The 22,945-nt window shown below is 47.6% G+C and overlaps 1 protein-coding gene across 24 annotated transcripts in view; it reads left to right on the top strand.

Annotated features, from left to right (window-relative positions):
• MRRF (mitochondrial ribosome recycling factor) overlaps positions 1-22,945 on the top strand; it is a 183,155-nt gene that overhangs the window by 36,578 nt on the left and 123,632 nt on the right. For 16 of the 24 annotated variants that reach the window (XM_078773591.1, XM_078773983.1, XM_068105902.2 and 13 more), the window contains one exon: positions 12,659-12,799. The exons of the other annotated variants lie outside the window; for them this stretch is intronic. In XM_078773591.1, coding sequence (XP_078629717.1) covers positions 12,659-12,799 — 141 coding nt within the window. The remainder of the gene's footprint in view (positions 1-12,658; positions 12,800-22,945) is intronic. 24 annotated transcript variants of the gene reach the window in all.

Raw genomic sequence — 22,945 nt, 5'->3', positions numbered from 1 at the left:
ACGACCGGCTACATGCGCGGGTATCACCTCTTTGGAGGGCCTACGGGTGCTGCATGCCACTGCGGGCCATCCCGGCGTAACGCGTTTCGCTCATTTTGTGCGGTGTGGCAATCTCCCATACTCGATTGACGATATCCGCCGTATCTGTCGCGACTGTGCTATCTGCGCGGAAATCAAACCGCGTTTCTATAACCCTCCCATGGGGACTCTGGTTAAGGCTACGCGACCGTGGGAACGCTTGGCGATGGATTTCAAGGGCCCATTGCCGGTGTCGAGCGGCTCTCGCTATCTGCTCACTATCGTCGATGAGTACTCGCGATTCCCCTTTGCTTATACGTGCGCGGACATGACTGCTGCCACGGTGATGCGATGCTTACAGAACTTGTTCTCAATGTTCGGTTACCCGGCCTATATCCATACTGACCGGGGTGCGGTCTTCTTGTCTCAGGAGGTGCGCGGCTATCTGCTCCAAAATAACATTGCTTCTAGTTACACCACGCTGTACAGACCCCAGGCTAATGGGCAGATCGAACGCTTCAACGGGATTATCTGGAGGGCCGTCATGCTCAACCTCCGGACCCTCGGCCGGGGCCTCGATAAATGGGCTTGGTCGCTACCTGCGGCGTTGAACTCGATCAGGGCTCTCCTGAGTACGGCAACCAACCAAACTCCCCACGAGCGACTTTTCCACCACCCCAGGAGCACGGGGTGTATACGGTCTTTGCCCAGTTGGCTCGCTGGGCCCGGGCCGGCCTACCTTAAACGGGCGGTTCGCGCGAGCAAGTACGACCCCCTAGTGGACAAAGTGCAGATTCTCCAGGCTAATCCTGAGCATGCTCGTGTGATGACGACTGATGGCCGTGAGACTACTGTCTCCGTCTGTCACCTTGCCCCTTTCGGGGTCGCCGACCTGAGTAGGGAATCGGACGGACCGACCGAACCCATCTATGAGACTATGGCCTCTCCCGACGCTCCCATCGCCGAAAGTCTACCGACTCTCCCCTCGCCGGGTCTACCTGGGCCCGACGACTTGGAGTTACCCCCTTCGTCACCCGACCCTGATGGCGCCTCCGACGCCGGGGACACAGGGATGCATGATGCCGTACCCGGGGAATTTCGGACGCGTGCTGGCAGAGAAATTCGCCGCCCGGCCCGATACGGTTGGTCGACTGACGTTCCGTACCCTGTTCGTGCTTACGCTCGCTCGCTTCTAGCCGCACCGCCGTATAATTCTGACCGGGGGGGGGGGGGGGGGGGATAATGTAGTGAAATCGTATTCGTACTGAACCCGGGGGTAATGCTCGCTGCTCGTTGACACCGCTAGGGGCGTGACTATAAGACCCGCTGCTGCGGACGGTGCTCCGAGACTTCTCCTGTGACACGTTACATCTGGTAGACTCGCTAACGGTACGCCAGCATAGAATATCCAGCTTGCTTGCATTGAATGTTATGAATGGTCCCATGTGATGTCACATCGTATACTTATTGTATTTCCTTCATTACAGGATGATGTTATGATCTAAATGGAATTAAACCACCAGTTGGACTAAAGTTGTGTGGACCTGATTGGTTTTCCACAACACCCACCATACCCAGTCGTACCCAGCTGCTCCTAGACTCCGTGTCCTTTCCTCCTGACAAGGTGGAAAAGTTTCTGTCAACCCTCGACCGTGATTCTGCAACTGGACCTGACGGCATCAGCCCACGGATCCTAAAATCCTGTTCTCCCGCTCTTTCACTCCCTCTCTCTGTTCTCTTCACCCTCTCTTTTGCTCAAGGTCAACTGCCATCTGCTTGGAAATCAGCCAACATCACCGCTTTGCACAAAAAGGTGCAAAAACAGATCCTAGCAACTGCAGACCAATTAGCCTTCTCCCAATTATCAGCAAAGTCATGGAATCCATCATTGCTTCGGATATGAAATCTTTCCTCTTCTCCAATGGCTTGATCTCTGATCATCAATTTGATTTCAGACCAGGTCACTCTACTCTGGACATGCTGCTTCTGCTGTCTCAACAATGGATGGAGGTCCTCAATGCCAAACAGGAAATTAGAGCTGTCCCCCTCGACATATCACGTGCCTTCGATACGGTCTGGCACCCCGGGTCTGCTCACCATACTCTCCTCCTTTGGTATCCATGGAAATCTCCACGCATGGCTGGCGGACTTCCTCTCTAGTCGTCGTCAACGTGTGGCCCTGAATGGGTTTCTCTCATCTCCTCTTCCTGTTCAGGCTGGAGTTCCCCAAGGCAGTGTTCTGGGCCCTGTGCTTTTTCTGGTCTTCATCAATGATCTCTCTGACTCTCTTGAAAATCCTCTCTATCTCTTTGCTGATGACTCCACTCTCTGCCGCTCCATTCCTCATCCCTCAGATCGGCAGTCTGCAGCCTCCTCACTCTCTGCAGACCTGGACAAAATCACAGACTGGGCAAACAATTGGAACATGTCTTTCAATCCTGACAAATCTCACACTCTTACGATGTCTCTCCGAAAAGACCGACTGGACAACCCTCCCATCTACTTTCTGAATAATCCTCTCCAAGAAGTTCTGTCACTCAAGCTTTTGGGTCTCACTATCTGCCATGATTTTTCCTGGGAAAACCACATTTCCAAGCTGGCCTCCAAAGCCAGTCGCCGACTGGGCATCCTCCGTCGTGCGAAGTCCTTCCTTGGCACACCTGAGCTGCTCACCACATACAAGGGTTCTATCCGCAGCTCAATGGAGTACTGCTCTCCCCTCTGGGCTGGTGCTCCTGCCTCACACCTAGCTCGTCTTCACGCTGTTGAAACCAAAGCGTTCAGAATCATTGGAATCTCCCGCGATGACGCTATCTCCGAGGGCCTTTCACTTAATCACCGCAGGCAGGTTGGTGGTCTTTCCGTCTTCTACCGACTCCTCTCGGCCTTGCTCCCCCAGCTCTCTCTGGGCTCTGTCCCCCAAATATTCCTGCAGGTCGCACAAGATCTGCCTGCAACCCTCTTATGGTTAAACTGCCAAAATCCAGACTCTCTGTTCACCTTCACTCCTTCATTCCTCTTTTCTCCCGCCCCTGGAACAAACTCCCTCACTCTCTTCAATCCTACTCCTCCCTCCAGGTCTTTAAAACGGCTGTTCACCACCATCTCTTATCTTCCCCAATCCAAAACCTTGATCTTTTCTACCCCCGCTAATTTCACCCCAAAATCCACTTTTTTGAGGTGACCGATGACTTCTTTCCTGGAAGTCCTTGGTGTCCTTGCGTTTTATACCTATCCTGCCTCCCCCCAGGCCCTCTCCCTCCAAAAACATCTCCCGATGTCCCTGCTCTCAAATGTTGTGTTTGTGTGCTTCCTCCCCTTCTCTCCCCATCTTGTCGACCGCTCCCCTTTTTATACACTTTGTTTGCCTGTTTGTTTGATTTGTTTGTTTGATAAATGTTAGCTCTTTCACGAGCCTCGACTCTGTACACAAAAAGAAAAAAAAGAAAAAAAAGGTAGAGGGTATAGGTAAATTGTGGTTGGATATTGGCATCTGTGGTGCGTGTGAAAGAATGGTGTTTGGATGGGTGCATTAGTGACGTGGAAATGGCTGGGCATGTGGCCTGTTAAAGGTATTGTTGGTTGAGCGCTCCGCCACTGTTAGTCCGTCGGCCAGATGAGGCCGCAGGTAGGCTCTGGGAGCCAGTTAGAGTTGTTGTGGATGGGGCCCGAGGATCCGGAGGATGGACCCGGGTAGCCCAGTGCCAGAGAGGGCACCGAGGGGGTAAGTGCCAGGGAGGGCCTTCCCCAGTTAGATAGGTTAGTGAGGAGCAGGTAAGCTCGGGTGGAAACTTCAGTGGCGGAGGCGCACAGGTAGGTAGACCTGTTAGGGGAGCCACACGACTCAGCCCCGAAATTGTGCAAAGGCACAGGGAGTTGAACCGGGGGAGTGAGACCCCAAATTGATGAGCACCACAGTTAGGTCAATGGGAGTTTGGTTTTTAGAACCGCATGGAGTAAAGATAGCCAATGGTTTTGCAGGGAAAGACCCCGGGTAGTGTAAAGTGTGTTAAAGTCATTTAGAAGGAAGATAGGATTGAAATCTCCTTGCCCCATCTGCATCCACTCACCTGAGGCGACGACAGAACTCTACACCGTGCCATGTGTTGTTGTTTTATTTTTCTGTGCAAATGTTTTCGGAATGTGAGACGCATCATGACGTGGGTGAGACATTGTGTGGTTGTTCCATCTCTTCCTCCTTATGGGGATTGATGACGAATTGGTGATGGTAAATTTGGTTAGAGGGATTGGTACCAATTTTGTAGTAGGGGAGATATGGGAAGACAGGACGTAGTGACGAATTGTAAATTGTTTGTAAATATGGGCTAAGGGCAAGGGTAGAGTAGGTGACAGAGGGCTTTCGTTAGGAACGAGCTTTCTCAATTCGCTCTTCGTGCGCACCTCGCTCTGCATTACCTTGATGGATGTGTACCCTTGTGACCTTACCCCTCGCTAACGCTGCCGCTTTGTCTTCCTTCCCCACCCATGGACCGTGCTCTCTGGGCACTGAGGGGGAGCGTGCGGGAGCCCGCAGTTGTGTGCCCGAATTCCCGCTGCAAGCTGCCTGCATCCATGCACCACTTATGGACCGCACGTCTTGCGGCCATGCACCACCTTATGGACCACGGTTCTGTGGCCGAGCACCACTTATGGACCACACGTTTTGTGGCATGGCTCCTCTGCTGGGACCGGTCAGGTTGGCCAGAGGAAGATCTTGCTTGCGGACCTCGGTGAGGTGGCACCAAGCCTACAGGTGGACCACCCATAGTCGGCCCCTGTTGGCCATAAATAAAAACAATGGACACGGTTGTGCTTTTTATTGTGATTATTGCCACCAAATAGGCCTCAAGCCAAGAAGACCAAGAAAGACAACACCAAGAACGACGGCCAGCAGAGGGAGCAGAACAAGAAGAAGACGTCATCCTTCATCCTTATTTGAACTGTGATGACTGTGCACTGGATGGTGCTGACTGTGCATTTTGGTGCTTTGGTGTTTATTGGTGCTGGTGCGTCGATGCAGTGCATGCTGTCTCCTCCCTCCCCACAGGATTCTCTTTTTGTTCCCTAAAAGAAAAAATGACAGGTCCTGGGTTGCGTTTTGTAAATAATCAGATAAGGTCACTTGTAAATAATGCTCCCCACCGTTAATGTATAGTTTGAGAATTAATTCCGCAATTCGGTTAGTTGTGGGCGTGAATCTGTTAGGTAGGGTGCAACGTGATAGGGGGACATCTTTATTGTGTTTTTAAAACTGTCACACTCAGGGTCAGGTTAATTGCAGAGGGAACTACACCTGAGTCCTGAGTGTCACATTAAGTTAAAGTTTTCGGGCCGGGACGTCCCGTGAGGAATGAGGGTGCTGTGTTGCAATTTTTAGAACCTTCACTTTATCAAATTTAGTATTAAAATCCCTTATAAATAACCCCTGTGTACATTTCCCCTTAATTGGCTGTTAATTGAAATGATCGCACCTTAGCTAGTCCATGTACAAGCACGTAGCCAATCATAGGACCTCTCCATAGTTATATCGTTATTCTGTGTTTCAGATAAGGCTGTGTGTCCAATAGTCGATCTTACGTTGCACCAAATCAAATAAGATGCTTCTGCTGTCTCAACAATGGATGGAGGTCCTAAATGCCAAACAGGAAATTAGAGCTGTCTCCCTCGACATATCACGTGCCTTCGACACGGTCTGGCACCCCGCTCTGCTCACCAAACTCTCCTCCTTTGGTATCCATGGAAATCTCCACGCATGGCTGGCGGACTTCCTCTCTAGTCGTCGTCAACGTGTGGCCCTGAATGGGTTTCTCTCATCTCCTCTTCCTGTTCAGGCTGGAGTTCCCCAAGGCAGTGTTCTGGGCCCCGTGCTTTTTCTGGTCTTCATCAATGATCTCTCTGACTCTCTCGAAAATCCTCTCTGTCTCTTTGCTGATGACTCCACTCTCTGCCGCTCCATTCCTCTTCCCTCAGATCGGCAGTCTGCTGCCTCCTCACTCTCTGAAGACCTGGACAAAATCACAGACTGGTCAAACAAGTGGAACATGTCTTTCAATCCTGACAAATCTCACACTCTTACTATGTCTCTCCGAAAAGATCGACTGGACAACCCTCCCATCTACTTTCTCAACAATCCTCTCCAAGAAGTTCTGTCGCTCAAGATTTTGGGTCTCACTATCTGCCATGATCTTTCTTGGGAAAACCACATTTCCAAGCTGGCCTCCAAAGCCAGTCGCCGACTGGGCATCCTCCGTCGTGCGAAGTCCTTCCTCGGCACACCTGAGCTCCTCACCACATACAAGGCTTTCATCCGCAGCTCAATGGAATACTGTTCTCCCCTATGGGCCGGTGCTCCTGCCTCACACCTAGCTCGGCTTCACGCTGTTGAAACCAAAGCTTTCAGAATTATTGGAATCTCCCGCGATGAAGCTATCTCTGAGGGCCTTTCACTCACTCACCGCAGGCAGGTAGGTGGTCTTTCTGTCTTCTACCGACTCCTCTCCGGCCTTGCACCCCCAGCTCTCTCTGTGCTCTGTCCCCCAAATATTCCTACAGGTCGCACAAGATCTGCCAGCAACCCTCTGATGGTTAAACTGCCGAAATCTCGGCTCTCCGTTCACCTTCACTCTTTCATTCCTCTTTTCTCCCGCCTCTGGAACAAACTCCCTCACTCCCTTCAATCCCACTCCTCCCTCCAGGTCTTTAAAACAGCTGTTCACCACCATCTCTTATCTTCCCCCATCCAAAACCTTGATCTTTTCTACCCCCGCTAATTCACCCCAGATCCACCTTGTTTGAAATTCCAACTTCTTTCCTGGAAGTCCTGGCAGTGTCCATATGTTTTATACCTCTCCCACTGCCCCCTTCCCACGCCCCCCCCCCCCCCCAAAGCCCTCGCCCTCTCTCAGATCTCTCGATGTCTCCATGTCTCTCGGTCCCTGCTCTCAAATGTTGTGTTTGTGTCCTTCCCCCTCTCTCCCCATCTTGTCTACCGCTCCCTATGTTATATGTTTTATGTGTCGGTTTGTCTTTCTGTGTGATTAATGTTCGCTCTTTCACGAGCCTCGATCTTGTATACAAAACAAAACAAAAAAAAAAAAACAAAAAAAAAAAACAAAACAAAACAAAACAAAACAAAACAAAACAAAACAAAACAAAACAAAACAAAACAAAACAAAACAAAACAAAACAAAACAAAAAAAAAAAAAAAAAAAAAAAAAAAAAAAAAAAAAAAAAAAAAAAAAAAAAAAAAAAAAAAAAAAAAAAAAAAAAGATAGATCCGCCTTTCGATAGCCCCAAAGCCTACATTGCTAGCAGCATGCGCCTACATTTCCAACCGCATTCGCCTCCATTGCGCACGTGGTCAGCTCGAAGAAGAAGGGCGTTGCCCGCCCATCGTCATCAGAAGGTGGAGCCAGAAAGCCCTTGCCGACCAACCAAGAATCGGTGGGCATGGCTTGGTAGGGCGTGACCAGAAAGATCGAGCAGGTTCGTGAAGATTCCAGGGCGTGGCTATATAACCCGTTACGGGAAGCCCCCACCGAGAGATGATTGAGGGAGCGAGATGAGTGAGGAAGCATGCATTGAGAACGCATAAGGAAGAGAGTGCCTGAGGCAGAGTTTTTGAGGGAGGTGCGCTGGACAAGTTCTGTGGAGTGAGGTACGAGAGAGACGCTGCTTCAATCAGCCCCTGCCGCATGCAGCTTTGATGCGCTGCCGCGGAAGCAACGCCGCCGTGTGAACCAGCGTGCGGGGAGTCAGCGGCCGCTCACCTCCAGCCCTGCCGTTTGCACGGACCTGAACCTCATCCTTCCAGCCCTGTGATCCCACCTTCTCATCCCTCCATCCAATTCCTGCCTGCAATTTCCCTATTCGTGTGAGTCTGTTTGTGTTGTCCTGTCTGGGTATAAGTAAGACTGTCTAAGCTAAGGATTGCACTGTGTATCTGCTCCTTCTGTAAATGACATTCGTTTCTTCTCTTCTTTGGTTTGTGTAAATAGTAGTTAATAAATATCCCTGTTATTTCTTACCTTTGGCTTCTTCTTTCTCATCCGATCGCTTTAGAGATTTCTCCATTGAGTTCCTGTGGTGCGATTTTGGCCAACGCTTATGAATCGGGTTAGACTTTGCTAACGGCTCGGATTCCGGATTGCTAAACCGCTCGGCAAAATACCATCTTGTCCGGGATTCGAGCGGGGTTACCCACCTGCCTTGTGGAGGGATTGGCGGAGGTGTACGGGAATCCCTTGACCAATCACCTCGGCCAATCCCACCCCACAGGGGAGCGGGGTAGCTTCAGGATCGGAGAAGGCCAGTGCAAAATACAAGGGGGGATTAACTCCCCCCCCCCACCCCCCCTTCTGGTCAGGGGAGCGCCGTCCCCGTTTCCGTAACAATATTATACATATTAGAAAAGAAGTTGGTCAGAGTGAAAAGTGTCACAGGCTCCATTTTCGTGTTTGGACCCGGAAACAGAATTATGACGCGGCGCGTTACGTCACGGCTTACCAAAAGGATAGGCCCAATAATTCTCTATGGGGTTCAAATCGGGACTCTGACCAGGCCAGAACATACGTTTCTCGGACTTTTTCTCCAGCCACTTTTTGGTGGCTTTTGCATTATGGGCAGGAATATTATCTTGTTGAAAAATTACTTATTTGCTTTCCTCTCCAGGAAAGAACTTTTGGAGGCTGGGAAGTAACCCTTTCTCTAATATTTTGTGGTATTCCTTGGCAGTAATTGACTGTTCACACCAATACCAGCAGACAAAAAAGGTCCTCCGACCATGATTCCACCACCTCCATGCTTCACAGGTGTTGAAATACACAGGGTTGAATCTCTCACCAGATCTGCGAAGGTAACGTTCTGGGGCATCACAGCAAAGCTGAAATCTTGATTCATCACTCCACAGAACTCTCTGAAACGAGTCTGAATCACAGTTCCCATGTTCGACCAAAATGTGCAATCTGTCCTGAATGTTTTTCTTATATAAAATAGAGACTTCCTAGCACATCTTATTGAGGCAGAACCAGCATCAGTCAACCTTCTTGTGATGGTCCTTCTGGAATCGGTTTTGTTTTCAGCATTTCTGAACTCCTCTGACAGTTTCCGCAGGTTTTTCTTTCTTTCCTGGAGAACTAAGAATTTCAGTCGGCTGTCATATTTACTCGTAGTGGCTCTAGGCCTGCCAGATCCCTTCTTATTTGTAGTAGAACCAGTTTTCTGGAACTGTAGATCTATTCTCTTCATGGTAGACAAAGAAATAGGGATTTTCTCCTTCAGGATCTTGTGGATTTCAAAATCTGTCTTGCCCGTTTGACAAAGACCAGCAATTCGAATTTTAATATCCCCATCAACATGTTACCTCTCTTTCTTTGGAGGAATTTCGAATTTGTCTCTCAGGCGCGCCCAGCACAAAGCGCAACACGATCGCGTCCTCCTACGTCGGCAACCAGGCACGAAGAGAAGAAGAGGGCGAGAGAGCAAGAAGGAAATACAAAAAACATGATCTACACTAACTGTACAAGTCATAAATTAGAACAATTTAGGCACTACATCTGCACGAAACAGTCAAATAACATGACAAAACCCTAACAATGCATTGCATATCTTTGAAAGTATACTTCCAACTGTAAAACAAAAAAATTAATTTTTTGGACAGAACCACTCAAAGCAGTCTTATCTTCCTTTTTATGTGTGAAATCTTGAACTATTTTGTCTTACCTGAGATATTGGCCTTTAAAGATGAAAGGCGAAAATACGGAAATTTCATAATTTTCATGTTTTTAAGAACAAAACTTCTTAAAACACAAATTTTTTCATCAAAATTTCTGCAAACCACGCGGAGGGATTTTAGCCACTGCAACATGAGTAATCAATTTAAACTGGAATATGTACTGCGCATATATAGCTCCAAATTTGAAAAAAACCCAGCTTGGTTCATTTGTTTTGCCCCAGAGTGGATTGTCGCGTCTAACCAGTGGTAAAGACCTCAGGGCGACGATGACCAAATCGAGCCTTAACTCCGAGGCGTATACCCCAAAATATGGCGGTGTTATCTCTTTGGCACGCGTGGGGGGAGGATACCGAGGTCCTTACCTGCACGGACAGACTGCACACCGGAGTTATCCGATCCCCACACACAGAGACGGGACAGCAAAATCCACAATACAAGAAAAGTAGGATTTGACAAATAATGATTTCATGAAGGAAATGCAAGCAATTATTATTATTTTTTATTATTATTATTATTTTTTATACAAGATCGAGGCTCGTGAAAGAGCTAAGAATGATTGACTAAGAATGACTAAGAATGAAGCAATTAAAATGAATGTGAGGTAAAGCTACAATTCCTAAATGAGGAACCCTCCATCGGACTCATATACAGACACAGGGAGAAACTAGAACGGGCACTCGGTAGAGCGCATACCTTCGCCGCAGCTACTGTTCTGTACTTGCCCTTGACCTTGACCTTTGACCCGATTGCTCCCAAAATCTAATCAAATGTGTCCCGTATAATAACCAATCATCCCACCAAATTTCATGCAATTCGGTTGAATACTTTTTGAGTTATGCGAATAACATACACACACACACACACACACAGACATACAAATCATAACTTTGAGTGAAATACGATCGAGTTAAAAATAGTCAGAATTTGAGCAAATCTGTTTCATTCGTTTGTTAATATGCCTCATCTCTTGACAAATCTGCAATTATAATTTTTTTTGAGGTTGAAATGATCGCGGGAGATTGCGTTATAGTGATGACGTCCTGGATGGACATCTTCTTCTTCAGTCGCGCATAACTTTGAGTGAAATACGATCGAGTTAAAAATAGTCAGAATTTGAGCAAACCTGTTTCATTCGTTTGTTAATATGCCTCATCTATTGTCAAATCTGCAATTATAATTTTTTTTGAGGTTGAAATGATCGCGGGAGATCGCGTTATAGTGATGACGTCCTGGATGGACATCTTCTTCTTCAGTCGCTCATAACTTTGAGTGAAATACGATCGAGTTAAAAATAGTCAGAATTTGAGCAAATCTGTTTCCCAAAATCTAATCAAATGTGTCCCGTATAATAACCAATCATCCCACCAAATTTCATGCAATTCGGTTGAATACTTTTTGAGTTATGCGATTAACATACACACACACAGACATACAAATAAATACACAGCGATCAAAACATAACCTTCCGCTTTTGCGAAGGTAATAAATAAAATAAAATGTCGATGGCTCAAGAAGCTCAAACGGCCCTCGAAAATCTGGTGGTCGTCGAATGGGTTCCAAGGCACTGTGCGGGAAAACGCACGATGGTGCGAAGTCGCGCCGCAGCCAGCCGGTCCTGCACGTTCGGCTGCATCGAGCTCCACCCGTCTTTCAGGCGCGCCCAGCACGAAGCGCAACACGATCGCGTCGTCCTTCGTCGGCGACCATGCACGAAGAGACAAAGAGGGCAAGAGAGCAAGAGAGACCGCCGCCTACCCAGCCAGAACCACACGAGAAAGCCAAATGTGTCCGCTCGCACGAAGCCAGCACGAGAGAGAGAGAAAATGGCGGGACACATCCCTTTTTGCTCCAGCACTCAAATGTCCCACAATGATGTCGCACTTAGTCCGAACACACGGAGCTGACATTTACATCAAGATGTTCCAACACGACATTCGGAGTATGGTAATCTATACAATTCTATCTTGACTAAGGTAGTTCATCACCTACACCCACACATGTGACACAGCGCTTCAGACTGTGGTGCCTGGTGCCCAACTTGTGACTTCACCCCTCCCCCCGCCACCCCCCCCCCTTCAAATCTCGGCCCCATGACAGCCAAACAGCGAATGGAATGGGACGTGGTAAGTTTCATGTTAGCCAAAGTGAGAACAGAAATTTTGTGCAGAAGAGGCTAGGTCATGAGGCATCTTGGCTTTTCGAGTGAATGCAAGGGAATCATAATTTTAAAATGTCAACTAAAAGCTCTGAATAATAAGCAATTTTTTATTTCTTGTAACAAATTATTCTAATACCTTTTAGTACTTTAATGTGTTATTATCTTGCCAAAACGAAGTTTTTGCAAGATGTATTAGTCAGCTTGTATGTTTGTTTGTTTTTTTGTTTGTGGTTAATCATTTTTTTTTCACGTTTAGATCACTCTGTAGACCACAGTTATTATTGGAAACTCCTGTAACTTCGCATATCAGAGTCCGATAGAGATACCCTTCAGCACACAAAATTTTGAAGGTCAAGGTCAAAGGTCAAGGTCACTTTGTGGTCAATCATGGAGGTCGACGAAACACTAATTTTTTGAGTAACTTTGATCGGATCGTCTCCAAACTTCATGGGAATCTAGTATATGGTCCGGCGCTCAGCTGATTAGTTTTTGGTGGCGATCGGCCTTGACCTTCATGGTTAGCGCTGGAGGTCGAAAATTATTGACCCCAAGGTCAAATTTTGAAATCGTAGGTACCATATCGAGTAATACCTCATATGAATGCCCTTGATGAGTGCTTCCCAGATCTGTAAACAGTTTGACGCTATGACGTCATTTGATGACGTCATGACGAAAAAACGGAATTTTCACATTTTGGCAAGATACGGTTCACCCTGTGGGTGACATATGTTCATATTTTGTTTTACTAGGTCGTACCAGTCGCGTGACTGTTCGGGAAGATCTCCTAAGTGATGTGCTGGACATGCAGGATGTCCGTGCTAAAATGAAGGAAGTTCTTGATCGGCTCAGAGAGGAATTTGTACATTCACTGTCTCTTCGTTCTTCTACCGGTAACACCACAATTTTCCTTCCTTTCCTCTTGTTTTGTATACAAAATCTCACGTCTTGTAAGAGAAGAGCAATGTGATAGAAGGCAAAGAGGCAATGTACTGATGGTTGGGCAGTAGGGCAGTCAACCGATGCAATAAGCAAGGGAATGAATGAACAGAGAGAGATAGAGACGCACACCCAGTAACCTGCAACAAAGAGGGTTAGCTTAGGTAGAGATAATTGGGTAAAAAAAAGATTGTGGATATGAATGGGAGATAATGACATGGTGGAGCACCATGTTCTTGACCACCTGGAGGGAAGAATGTGATTGAACTATCTTCATAAGACATCTCCAAAAACCGGACAAAGAAAGAATCTAAATAGGGTAGGTGGGCAGAAAACCTGGAGTTTGGGAGTATAACCACGAGGGGGTTTGCTGGAAGAAAGTATGCCTCCTGGAGGAGCTGGGGATGGTTGGAGGGCTGAGAGAGCAGGGACAGCAAAGACAAGAGGAGAGACGGTAATAAATACCAACCTGTTTGCAGTGTGAGAGCAACAGGCAGTGCTCTTCACGCTTGCTCAAATACCTGTATGCTGAATAAAAGGTCGGTGTATGAACATCTTTAATACCGGGGGGTTTGAGGGCTGCCTCGGCCCTATCCTCTAGACTATAGTCTAGAGGTATCTATCTAGATGTTCTCTCTGGTGTAATCTCAGTCATTTTGGCAACAAAATACATGTTTCAAACCTTTGATACTTATCGGTGTAAATTCAGAAATGTTACGGCACATGGACATTAAATATAAATAATTTGACTCGACCAAGTATGAATCGTTGTGACAATAGTTTATATGCTATTAAATTACTTCATAGAGCAAATTTAGTACTTTTCCTACACATTCACCACATTCGAATGCAGTTACAACAACACCCTTGATATGTTTATGTCGGTGTCTGATTTAGAACTCAAGACAGAAGAAAAGAAGCAACTGATATATTTATTGGATTCGTCAAACACAGGCTGTGGAAAGCAAAATGTCGAAATAGAAGCTCACAAAAACCAACTTTCCAACAAAATGCTCTGAAATAATTCGATCAAGCTTCACTTTATAAAGGGAATATTGGGGTGTAACTTTAGCTCACAAGACAAAGAGAAAGAGTGGGCTCATCGGTTACTTCATCCAAGGCCACTCCTGGGTAAGTTTTGATAAGATGGTCAGCAGCATGCGTCAACATGTTGATGGCTTTCTCATAGAACCTTGGTTTTGGAAGTACAAAGGGAGTGGATAATCGTATTTATGCCAACATAAAATAATTTGACAAAGTCTCGTGGGAGACTAGAAAGATACAGTTGGTCTTTCACAGAGTAAGGGATAATTCCTTATAAGGATATAACAAGCTGAAAAGGACATAGAAGGAAAAAAGTATTAAAAAAGGATACAGCAATCACTCAAAACAAAGCATATAATTGATTATACTTGGTAATTGGTCAAACAGTCAATAGAACACAAAGGGGGGGGGGGGGGGGATCTCAAGCCCCACATACCACCCTTTTGGATCTAAGATACAACGTTAACTACGAGCCAATCAAAGGCCTTTATTCAATCAAGGCAGGAAAACAAGAAATGTAAAAGGTTCACTAAAAGATACCACGCGAATGCTGCCCAAGTGACCATGCCACATGCCCAGAGCACCCCGCATCGCTCTCAGATGGACGATTCGCGTATGTATGTGAGTAATGAGTATGTAATGTGTGCTGGCCATAGAGGCATGATCATCCAATGGCGCGTCGGATCCACAACGTAGACGTCTGGTTCAGCCGGGGTCCACACCTGAGAGGATCTCCCGGCTCACCCTTGGTCCACGAAGGTGCAGCCGGGACTTCCCCCTAGCAGGGGCTCGCCCAAGCATTCCCAGGCGTAATCCTTGCAGATCTTCGGCGCTCAATTGATGGTCATGTCCATTAGGCCTTGAACGTGCAGTTGTCTGCAGGGGAATATATAACAACATCAGTGTCGGGTGGCTTAGACCTGCGGCCTGGACGGCCAGCAGTCAAAGCCTTACATTTCAGGAAAAAGAGAGAGACTTCCTTTAAGTAGTCATTTACGGCTGCGTGCGTCATGCAGGGATCCAGAATAATTGGTTTCCTGGCAGGCAGGCCCAGCGATGCACTTGGGTCCGGAGTTGAGTCGAAATCCAGAGTCGAGTCAGTAATGGTTGAACTGCTGTGAGCTCGTGAGACATAAGTAACATAAGAATCACTAGGCGGGGTCCGTGAAGACCAAATCAAAGCCACATCCGAATCCAAATCCAGTTTTACAGTGTAATCAAAATCATTATCGGTAAAATCAATGTTGGCAGTAAAATATTTATCGGGCAAATCAACCACGGAAGAACAATCTTCGGATCTCATCATCACTGCCCAGTGGCTCATTCGGGTCGTCGTTCCAGGATCCGCAGTCCGCAGTTACGTCGACAGCTGGAGGTTCATTTGGATCAATGGTCAGCTTGACAGTCACCACCATGGCGTTTTCTGGTGCCTTCTGCATTGTCCATCCTGTGAAACATTTACTCACACACAAAAGGATTAAAACCTTGATTAGTACACCACAAACCACAAGTCCAAGGATTATTGCTAAGACGGTCAATATCCACTTTACTACTGTACCAGTCCATCCCTTAAACCAGTCGGTGAGCCACTGGTACAAGGCTTCTCGGTCCCTTCGATCCTCTGTCAATCTGTGTCCACTTTCCCTTAACCTTACAATAGCAGCTCTGACCCCCTCTGATGGGTCAGCTATGTACATACAACACTTACCCTCAATTATCCCACATACACCCCCTCGTTCTGCCGGCAACATATCCAAAGCGACCCTGTTCTGCATAACCATTGTGCGCATATGGACAACCGTGTCCAACACTTCGTCGTGTGCTGTAGCATGTTGCGTCCTATCCTTTGGTTGGCGGCTTTTCCCGCCGCCTCGTCCGCCTTGCGTTGCCCCGAGCAACGTCAGTGTCCGCCCTTTGGTGGCCGCGACATTTCATCACCGCAATAGCGCGGGGAAGCAAAATGCTTTGGAGTAGCCCTTCCACCAATGCGCCATTCTTCATCACCAAACCTGCGGATGTGAGGAAACCTCGCATTTTCCAAATTCCCTACAAGAATTCCCTACAAGGTTATTTCAGCCTCTGGCCCAATGGCTGTGCAATATCTACAATGGATCCCAATATCCCATATAAATCCCAATATCCCAATATAAATCCCAATATCCCAATATAAATCCCAATATCCCAATATAAATTGTTTCAACTCGACTTTCAACCAATTTTTACCGCCAACAAACCACCATTAACCTCCCCCTGTTATTTATTTATTTCCGCAAATAAACAAATAATAAAAATAACCTGGTCTATTTATTGAAAATAAAAATAGTTCTCATATGTCTTACCGTCTGGTCAATTTTTTTTTCCTCACCCACTGTGACTCACTCAAAATAGATTCTCACTGTTTGAGTGCAGGTGTCCTGTTTTACTCTTTCCCCTGTTGCCGCCTCCCCGACTCCAGGCAGCCACACACAGCCACCTACATCCCCGCCCACGTCACACAAGACAACAGGCAATCCGCCATCAACAGACACCACACCACACAGAAACCTTTGGCGGCAATGCAACAACCGAACTCCCAGACAAACAACAACAAAATATCCAATCCACCTCAATGGCTCACCAAGCAGCTCATTGTATCCCTGTCTATCTCTTCTTGCATCTACACTGTTTACAGCGAGGCCAAAGTCACATGTACCCAGAGCATATGTAACAACCACTATGTAACAACCACTCAAACGTAATCCAGCTACCCATACCGATTTCCCAAAAAACTCACAAGGTTTGGAACGCGCTGTAGCCACTCAACTCAAACATCACCTCTCTGCCAATAACCTGTATGAAACATTCCAATCCGGATTCCGTCTCAACCACAGTACTGAAACTGCTCTCCTCAAAATCACCAATGCCCTTCTCCTCTCCTCTGATGCCGGCAACCTCAACATTCTCATCCTCCTGGACCTCAGCACCGCCTTTGACACCATCAATCACACCATCCTCCTCACCCTGCCCTGACCAGCTTGCGCCTATAAAAACCAAATCGGTTTCTTTCACCCATTCTGCTCCCTGGTTTACCCCTGAACGCCGCCTGATGAAAACTCGTGCTCGCCAACTTGAAAGACTCCGCAATAAAACAGGTCTCACAATTCACTCCCAAGCCTACAAGGACCACCTACAGCACTACAAAGATGCCCTCTTCCGCTCCGCCTACTACTCTCAAATTATCCACGCTGGCTCCGGAAACCCAAAAGCACTCTTCTCTACAATAAACAAACTCCTCAGCCCCCTGAATACCACCACCCAGTCATTCACAGTAGACAACTGCATCTCCTTCCTTTCATTCTTCCAAAGCAAAATTGACAACATCTACAACAGCTCAATCACCACAACCTGCTCTATCCTGACAAACTGCATCACTGAAATAAAATCCTGGCTTCATATCAACTTCCTCAAACTTAACTATGATAAATCTGAAATAATCATCATTGGCCTAAAAATACTCACCAAATCAACTCTGTGTTTGCCTCTAAATCTTGTGTCCCAAACCCATCCCTCTCTGTACCCACCATACCCAGTCGTACCCTGCTGCTCCTGGACTCCGTGTCCTTTCCTCCTGACAAGGTGGAAAAGTTTCTGTCAACCCTCGACTCTGATTCTGCAACTGGACCCGACGGCATCAGCCCACGGGTCCTAAAATCCTGCTCTGCTGCTCTATCTCACCCTCTCTCTGTTCTCTTCACCCTCTCTTTTGCTCAAGGTCAACTGCCATCTGCTTGGAAATCAGCCAACATCACCGCTTTGCACAAAAAAGGTGCAAAAACAGATCCTAGCAACTACAGACCAATCAGCCTTCTCCCAATTATCAGCAAAGTCATGGAATCCATCATTGCTTCTGATATGAAATCTTTCCTCTTCTCCAATGGCTTGATCTCTGATCATCAATTTGGTTTCAGACCAGGTCACTCTACTCTGGACATGCTGCTTCTGCTGTCTCAACAATGGATGGAGGTCCTCAATGCCAAACAGGAAATTAGAGCTGTCTCCCTCGACATATCACGTGCCTTCGACACGGTCTGGCACCCCGCTCTGCTCACCAAACTCTCCTCCTTTGGTATCCATGGAAATCTCCACGCATGGCTGGCGGACTTCCTCTCTAGTCGTCGTCAACGTGTGGCCCTGAATGGGTTTCTCTCATCTCCTCTTCCTGTTCAGGCTGGAGTTCCCCAAGGCAGTGTTCTGGGCCCCGTGCTTTTTCTGGTCTTCATCAATGATCTCTCTGACTCTCTCGAAAATCCTCTCTATCTCTTTGCTGATGACTCCACTCTCTGCCGCTCCATTCCTCTTCCCTCAGATCGGCAGTCTGCTGCCTCCTCACTCTCTGAAGACCTGGACAAAATCACAGACTGGTCAAACAAGTGGAACATGTCTTTCAATCCTGACAAATCTCACACTCTTACTATGTCTCTCCGAAAAGATCGACTGGACAACCCTCCCATCTACTTTCTCAACAATCCTCTCCAAGAAGTTCTGTCGCTCAAGATTTTGGGTCTCACTATCTGCCATGATCTTTCTTGGGAAAACCACATTTCCAAGCTGGCCTCCAAAGCCAGTCGCCGACTGGGCATCCTCCGTCGTGCGAAGTCCTTCCTCGGCACACCTGAGCTCCTCACCACATACAAGGCTTTCATCCGCAGCTCAATGGAATACTGTTCTCCCCTATGGGCCGGTGCTCCTGCCTCACACCTAGCTCGGCTTCACGCTGTTGAAACCAAAGCTTTCAGAATTATTGGAATCTCCCGCGATGAAGCTATCTCTGAGGGCCTTTCACTCACTCACCGCAGGCAGGTAGGTGGTCTTTCTGTCTTCTACCGACTCCTCTCCGGCCTTGCACCCCCAGCTCTCTCTGTGCTCTGTCCCCCAAATATTCCTACAGGTCGCACAAGATCTGCCAGCAACCCTCTGATGGTTAAACTGCCGAAATCTCGGCTCTCCGCTCACCTTCACTCTTTCATTCCTCTTTTCTCCCGCCTCTGGAACAAACTCCCTCACTCCCTTCAATCCCACTCCTCCCTCCAGGTCTTTAAAACAGCTGTTCACCACCATCTCTTATCTTCCCCCATCCAAAACCTTGATCTTTTCTACCCCTGCTAATTCACCCCAGATCCACCTTGTTTGAAATTCCAACTTCTTTCCTGGAAGTCCTGGCAGTGTCCATATGTTTTATACCTCTCCCACTGCCCCCTTCCCACGCCCCCCCCCCCCCAAAGCCCTCGCCCTCTCTCAGATCTCTCGATGTCTCCATGTCTCTCGGTCCCTGCTCTCAAATGTTGTGTTTGTGTCCTTCCCCCTCTCTCCCCATCTTGTCTACCGCTCCCTATGTTATATGTTTTATGTGTCGGTTTGTCTTTCTGTGTGTTCATGTGATTAATGTTCGCTCTTTCACGAGCCTCGATATTGTATACAAAAAAAAAAAAAAAAAAAAAAAAAAAAAAAAAAAAAAAAAAAAAAAATCCACCCACGACTTTACCCTCAACATTGACGGTTTCCTAGTATCCACCTCCACTCACATCCGGAATCTTGGCATCATCTTTACAGATCACAAAGACAGCCTTCTTTCACCTGAAAAACATCGCCCGTCTCCGTCCATCCCTCTCCTCCACGGCTGCAGAAACCCTCATCCTTTATAAGCTTCACTGGCTCCCCATCCCCCAGAGAATCCAGTACAAAATCCTCCTCTTGACCTACAAAGCCCTCCATAACCTGGCCCCATCCTACCTGACTGACCTCCTCTCCAGACATACTGTACTCGGACATTCAAAGCATACTGTTCGGTCGGCACCGGAAATCTGTTTACAACGACAACAATAAATTTCAGAAATCAATATTCTTTTGTTCACTAATTACGTACACAATTTCAGTCTTAACCAACAATATATTTCCTTTTTCCTGATTTAAATCCCTGTCATGTCGTTAAATTAACACCCAGTAGATTGACTCAGCCTGTCGTCCTTCCAAGGTTAGCGAATTAACTCTGACCTCATTCCCATCCCAAATCATTCCCATGCGTATCTCAAACAAAGGTCAAACAAACTTCAAAGGTCAAACTTCAATCGAAGAAAGGTGTGGTAACAAACGTCAAATTGGGGTAACAGGCGCTTTCATGAGGATGCTCGCTTTCATCTTACGAATATAAGTCCGGCCGACATCTTGCCTCTGCAAGAACTCCACATCCGGACAGATAAACGTCCATTATTGAGGCTCCACATTGTAAAATGCTAACACCCTATGAATCAAATAACCACCAACAATCCGCCCAGGAACTCCCGCCAAAACCCCACAGCCTTTCTTGAGAGGTGTGCTCTACCATGCAGCACCCTCTCTACCTGGTGCACACCTTTCGCACTTGTGCTCACCCCGCACATCCCTCCAACTGATATCAAAACCAATTAAACCTGCGAACTCCCGCCAACACAAGCCACCTCCGACGATCTTCAATTGAAATGCGGAGCGCTTGCTCTCACCTCTAACCCCACAGCCTCTCTTGAAACCCCGACCGTTCTCCTTCCTTGGATGAGCGTTCTACCACATTATCTTTTCCAAACTGCCACGTCTCCAATATTTTCCCCCATCCGCCTGTGGGGCAGCTTGTCCCGCATAATCTGCCCTCAGAACCACATGCATCTTAATAACTAAACCATACCACCATCGCTCGACCAAAGGTCTTTATCCGGCGCATCGATCAACACAAATGCATCAATGCATCTTCTAGCTGCCATTCCGCATCACATCCGTACCTTGATCTTGCAACTGCCATTCCCTATTTCATCCGCTCTAGACAACCTCATTTACCTCATTCAAAGAGACCTCATCCACACTGTACCTCATTTACTGTAGATAGGGTTTCCAGTTGGCACCGGAAATTCATTACTGTCCTGAAATCCTCCATTCGACCACGCCAATCGCCTCATTTTATATACTTCACGGTACTATCAACGTTTATTCAACATTCCCCTTATAAATCCATCTTAAACAACGTATTCCTTATGATATTGCATGGCAGGAGTCACAGGCCCCCACTATACTGACATGCGCACTGCACACCGCATGAAACACACGAACGTCTGACGCGAACGTCCGACATCCAACAAAGTCGCAATGGCCCACAATGCATTTGGGCACACATCCTCCGAGCAACCTCATAGCAGGGTTCTCCCCCATACTCACGCATCTTTCTTGCGCCCTCTCTCCCGGTACATACTCTGTACCACTCACCACAGGTGTGCACTCTTCTGCACACGCAATCACACACTTCAATGTGCCCTCTCGCACATCATTCACCCGGCACAAGCCACACCAATACCGACTGCTGAATACCACAACCATAACCTCCGTTCTCCTTCCATGGTGAGTTTGTAACCCCAATTTGTCAAATATCCATATTCTATCCCATATTTTCCTATTTCCCATCCAGTGGAACGTAAATCACGGAAGTAAGTTACCAAAATACCTCCCCTCCAGATCAAAGGTGTGTATTTCGCACCTCTGACAGCATTCCACACCATGACATAATTTCACACCAGCAGAAATCCTTCTCATTACACGACTCATTGACTCCCATGTCTTGTCAAGCAATGTGCTGCTTCACAATGTGTGCTACATCCTCCGGATGGACGTTAAATGTGGTGTCTTGTCCATTACATCGGTGTGAACAACATCCCAACAAACCAACTACAAACCTGCAGGTCGCTTCCCGCATGGTCATGTGACCAACAAGAGTCTTATAAAGAATTTCAAATTGAACAATGGACTTCATTTAACCAGGCGGAAACACCAAGAATGTCCATGATCTTGAACGTCTTGGTTTCCACAGTATCAAGCTTCCCCTGCCTACTCCCACCTCACCCCTCCCTCCAAACTCCCACCTCACCCCTCACTCCAAACTCCCACCTCACCACTTCCCCCCTCTGGGCCGGTGCTCCTGCCTCATACCTAGCTCGGCTTCACGCTGTTGAAACCAAAGCTTTCAGAATCATTGGAATCTCCTGCGATGAAGCTAACTCCGAGGGCCTTTCACTCACTCACGGCAGGCAGGTTGGTGGTCTTTCTGTCTTCTACTGACTCCTCTCCGGCCTTGCTCCCCCAGCTCTCTCTGTGCTCTGTCCCCCAAATATTCCTACAGGTCGCACAAGATCTGCCAGAAACCCTCTTATGGTTAAACTGCCAAAATCTAGGCTCTCTGCTCACCTTCACTCTTCCATTCCTCTTTTCTCCCGCCTCTGGAACAAACTCCCCCACTCCCTTCAATCCCACCCCTCCCTCCAGGTCTTTAAAACAGCTGTTCACCACCATCTCTTATCTTCCCCCATCCAAAACCTTGATCTTTTCTACCTCCGCTAATTCACCCCAGATACACTTTTTTGAAATTCGAACTTCTTTCGTAGAAGTCCTTGCAGTGTCCATATGTTTTATACCTCTCCCACCTCCCCCCAAGCTCTCTCCCTCCCACAGTTCTCTCGATGTCCTTGCTCTCAAATGTTGTGTTTGTGTCCTTCCCCCTCTCTCCCCATCTTCTCTACCGCTCCCCTTATTTTGTGTTTTATGTGTCGGTTTGACTTTTTGTGTGATTAATGTTGGCTCTTTCACGAGCCTCGATCTTGTATACAAACCCCCCCCCCCCCCCCAAAAAAACCCCTCTTCCTTACAGACTTCCACTCCAGCACACCCCTCCCTCTTCCAAGCTATTTCCCTCCCACCCTCCTCCCACTCCTGCCCTCCCCCCCCTACCCCTTCCCTTCCTTCCAGACTCCCAGCCCCCTCCTAGGGAGGAGGGAGTGTGCAGAGAGAAAGAGGTGGAAGATAGGGATGGGAGGAGGTAGAGAGATGGGAGGAGGGAGAGAGATGGGAGGAGGGAGAGAGAGGGAGAGGAGGGAGGGAGTGAGATGGGGAGTTGGGGGGGGGGGGTGAGATGGTGGGGGTGGAGGAAGTGAGATGGGGGGGAGGGAGTGAGATCAGGAGGATGGAGTGAGATGGGGGGAGGGAGAGAGAAGAGGTGGGGGAAGAGT

This window comes from Myxine glutinosa, chromosome 1 (assembly GCF_964187855.1).
Source record: "Myxine glutinosa chromosome 1, kmMyxGlut1.1, whole genome shotgun sequence".
Classification (NCBI taxonomy): Eukaryota; Metazoa; Chordata; class Myxini; order Myxiniformes; family Myxinidae; genus Myxine; species Myxine glutinosa.
This window is presented reverse-complemented; position numbering and strand designations above follow the sequence as displayed.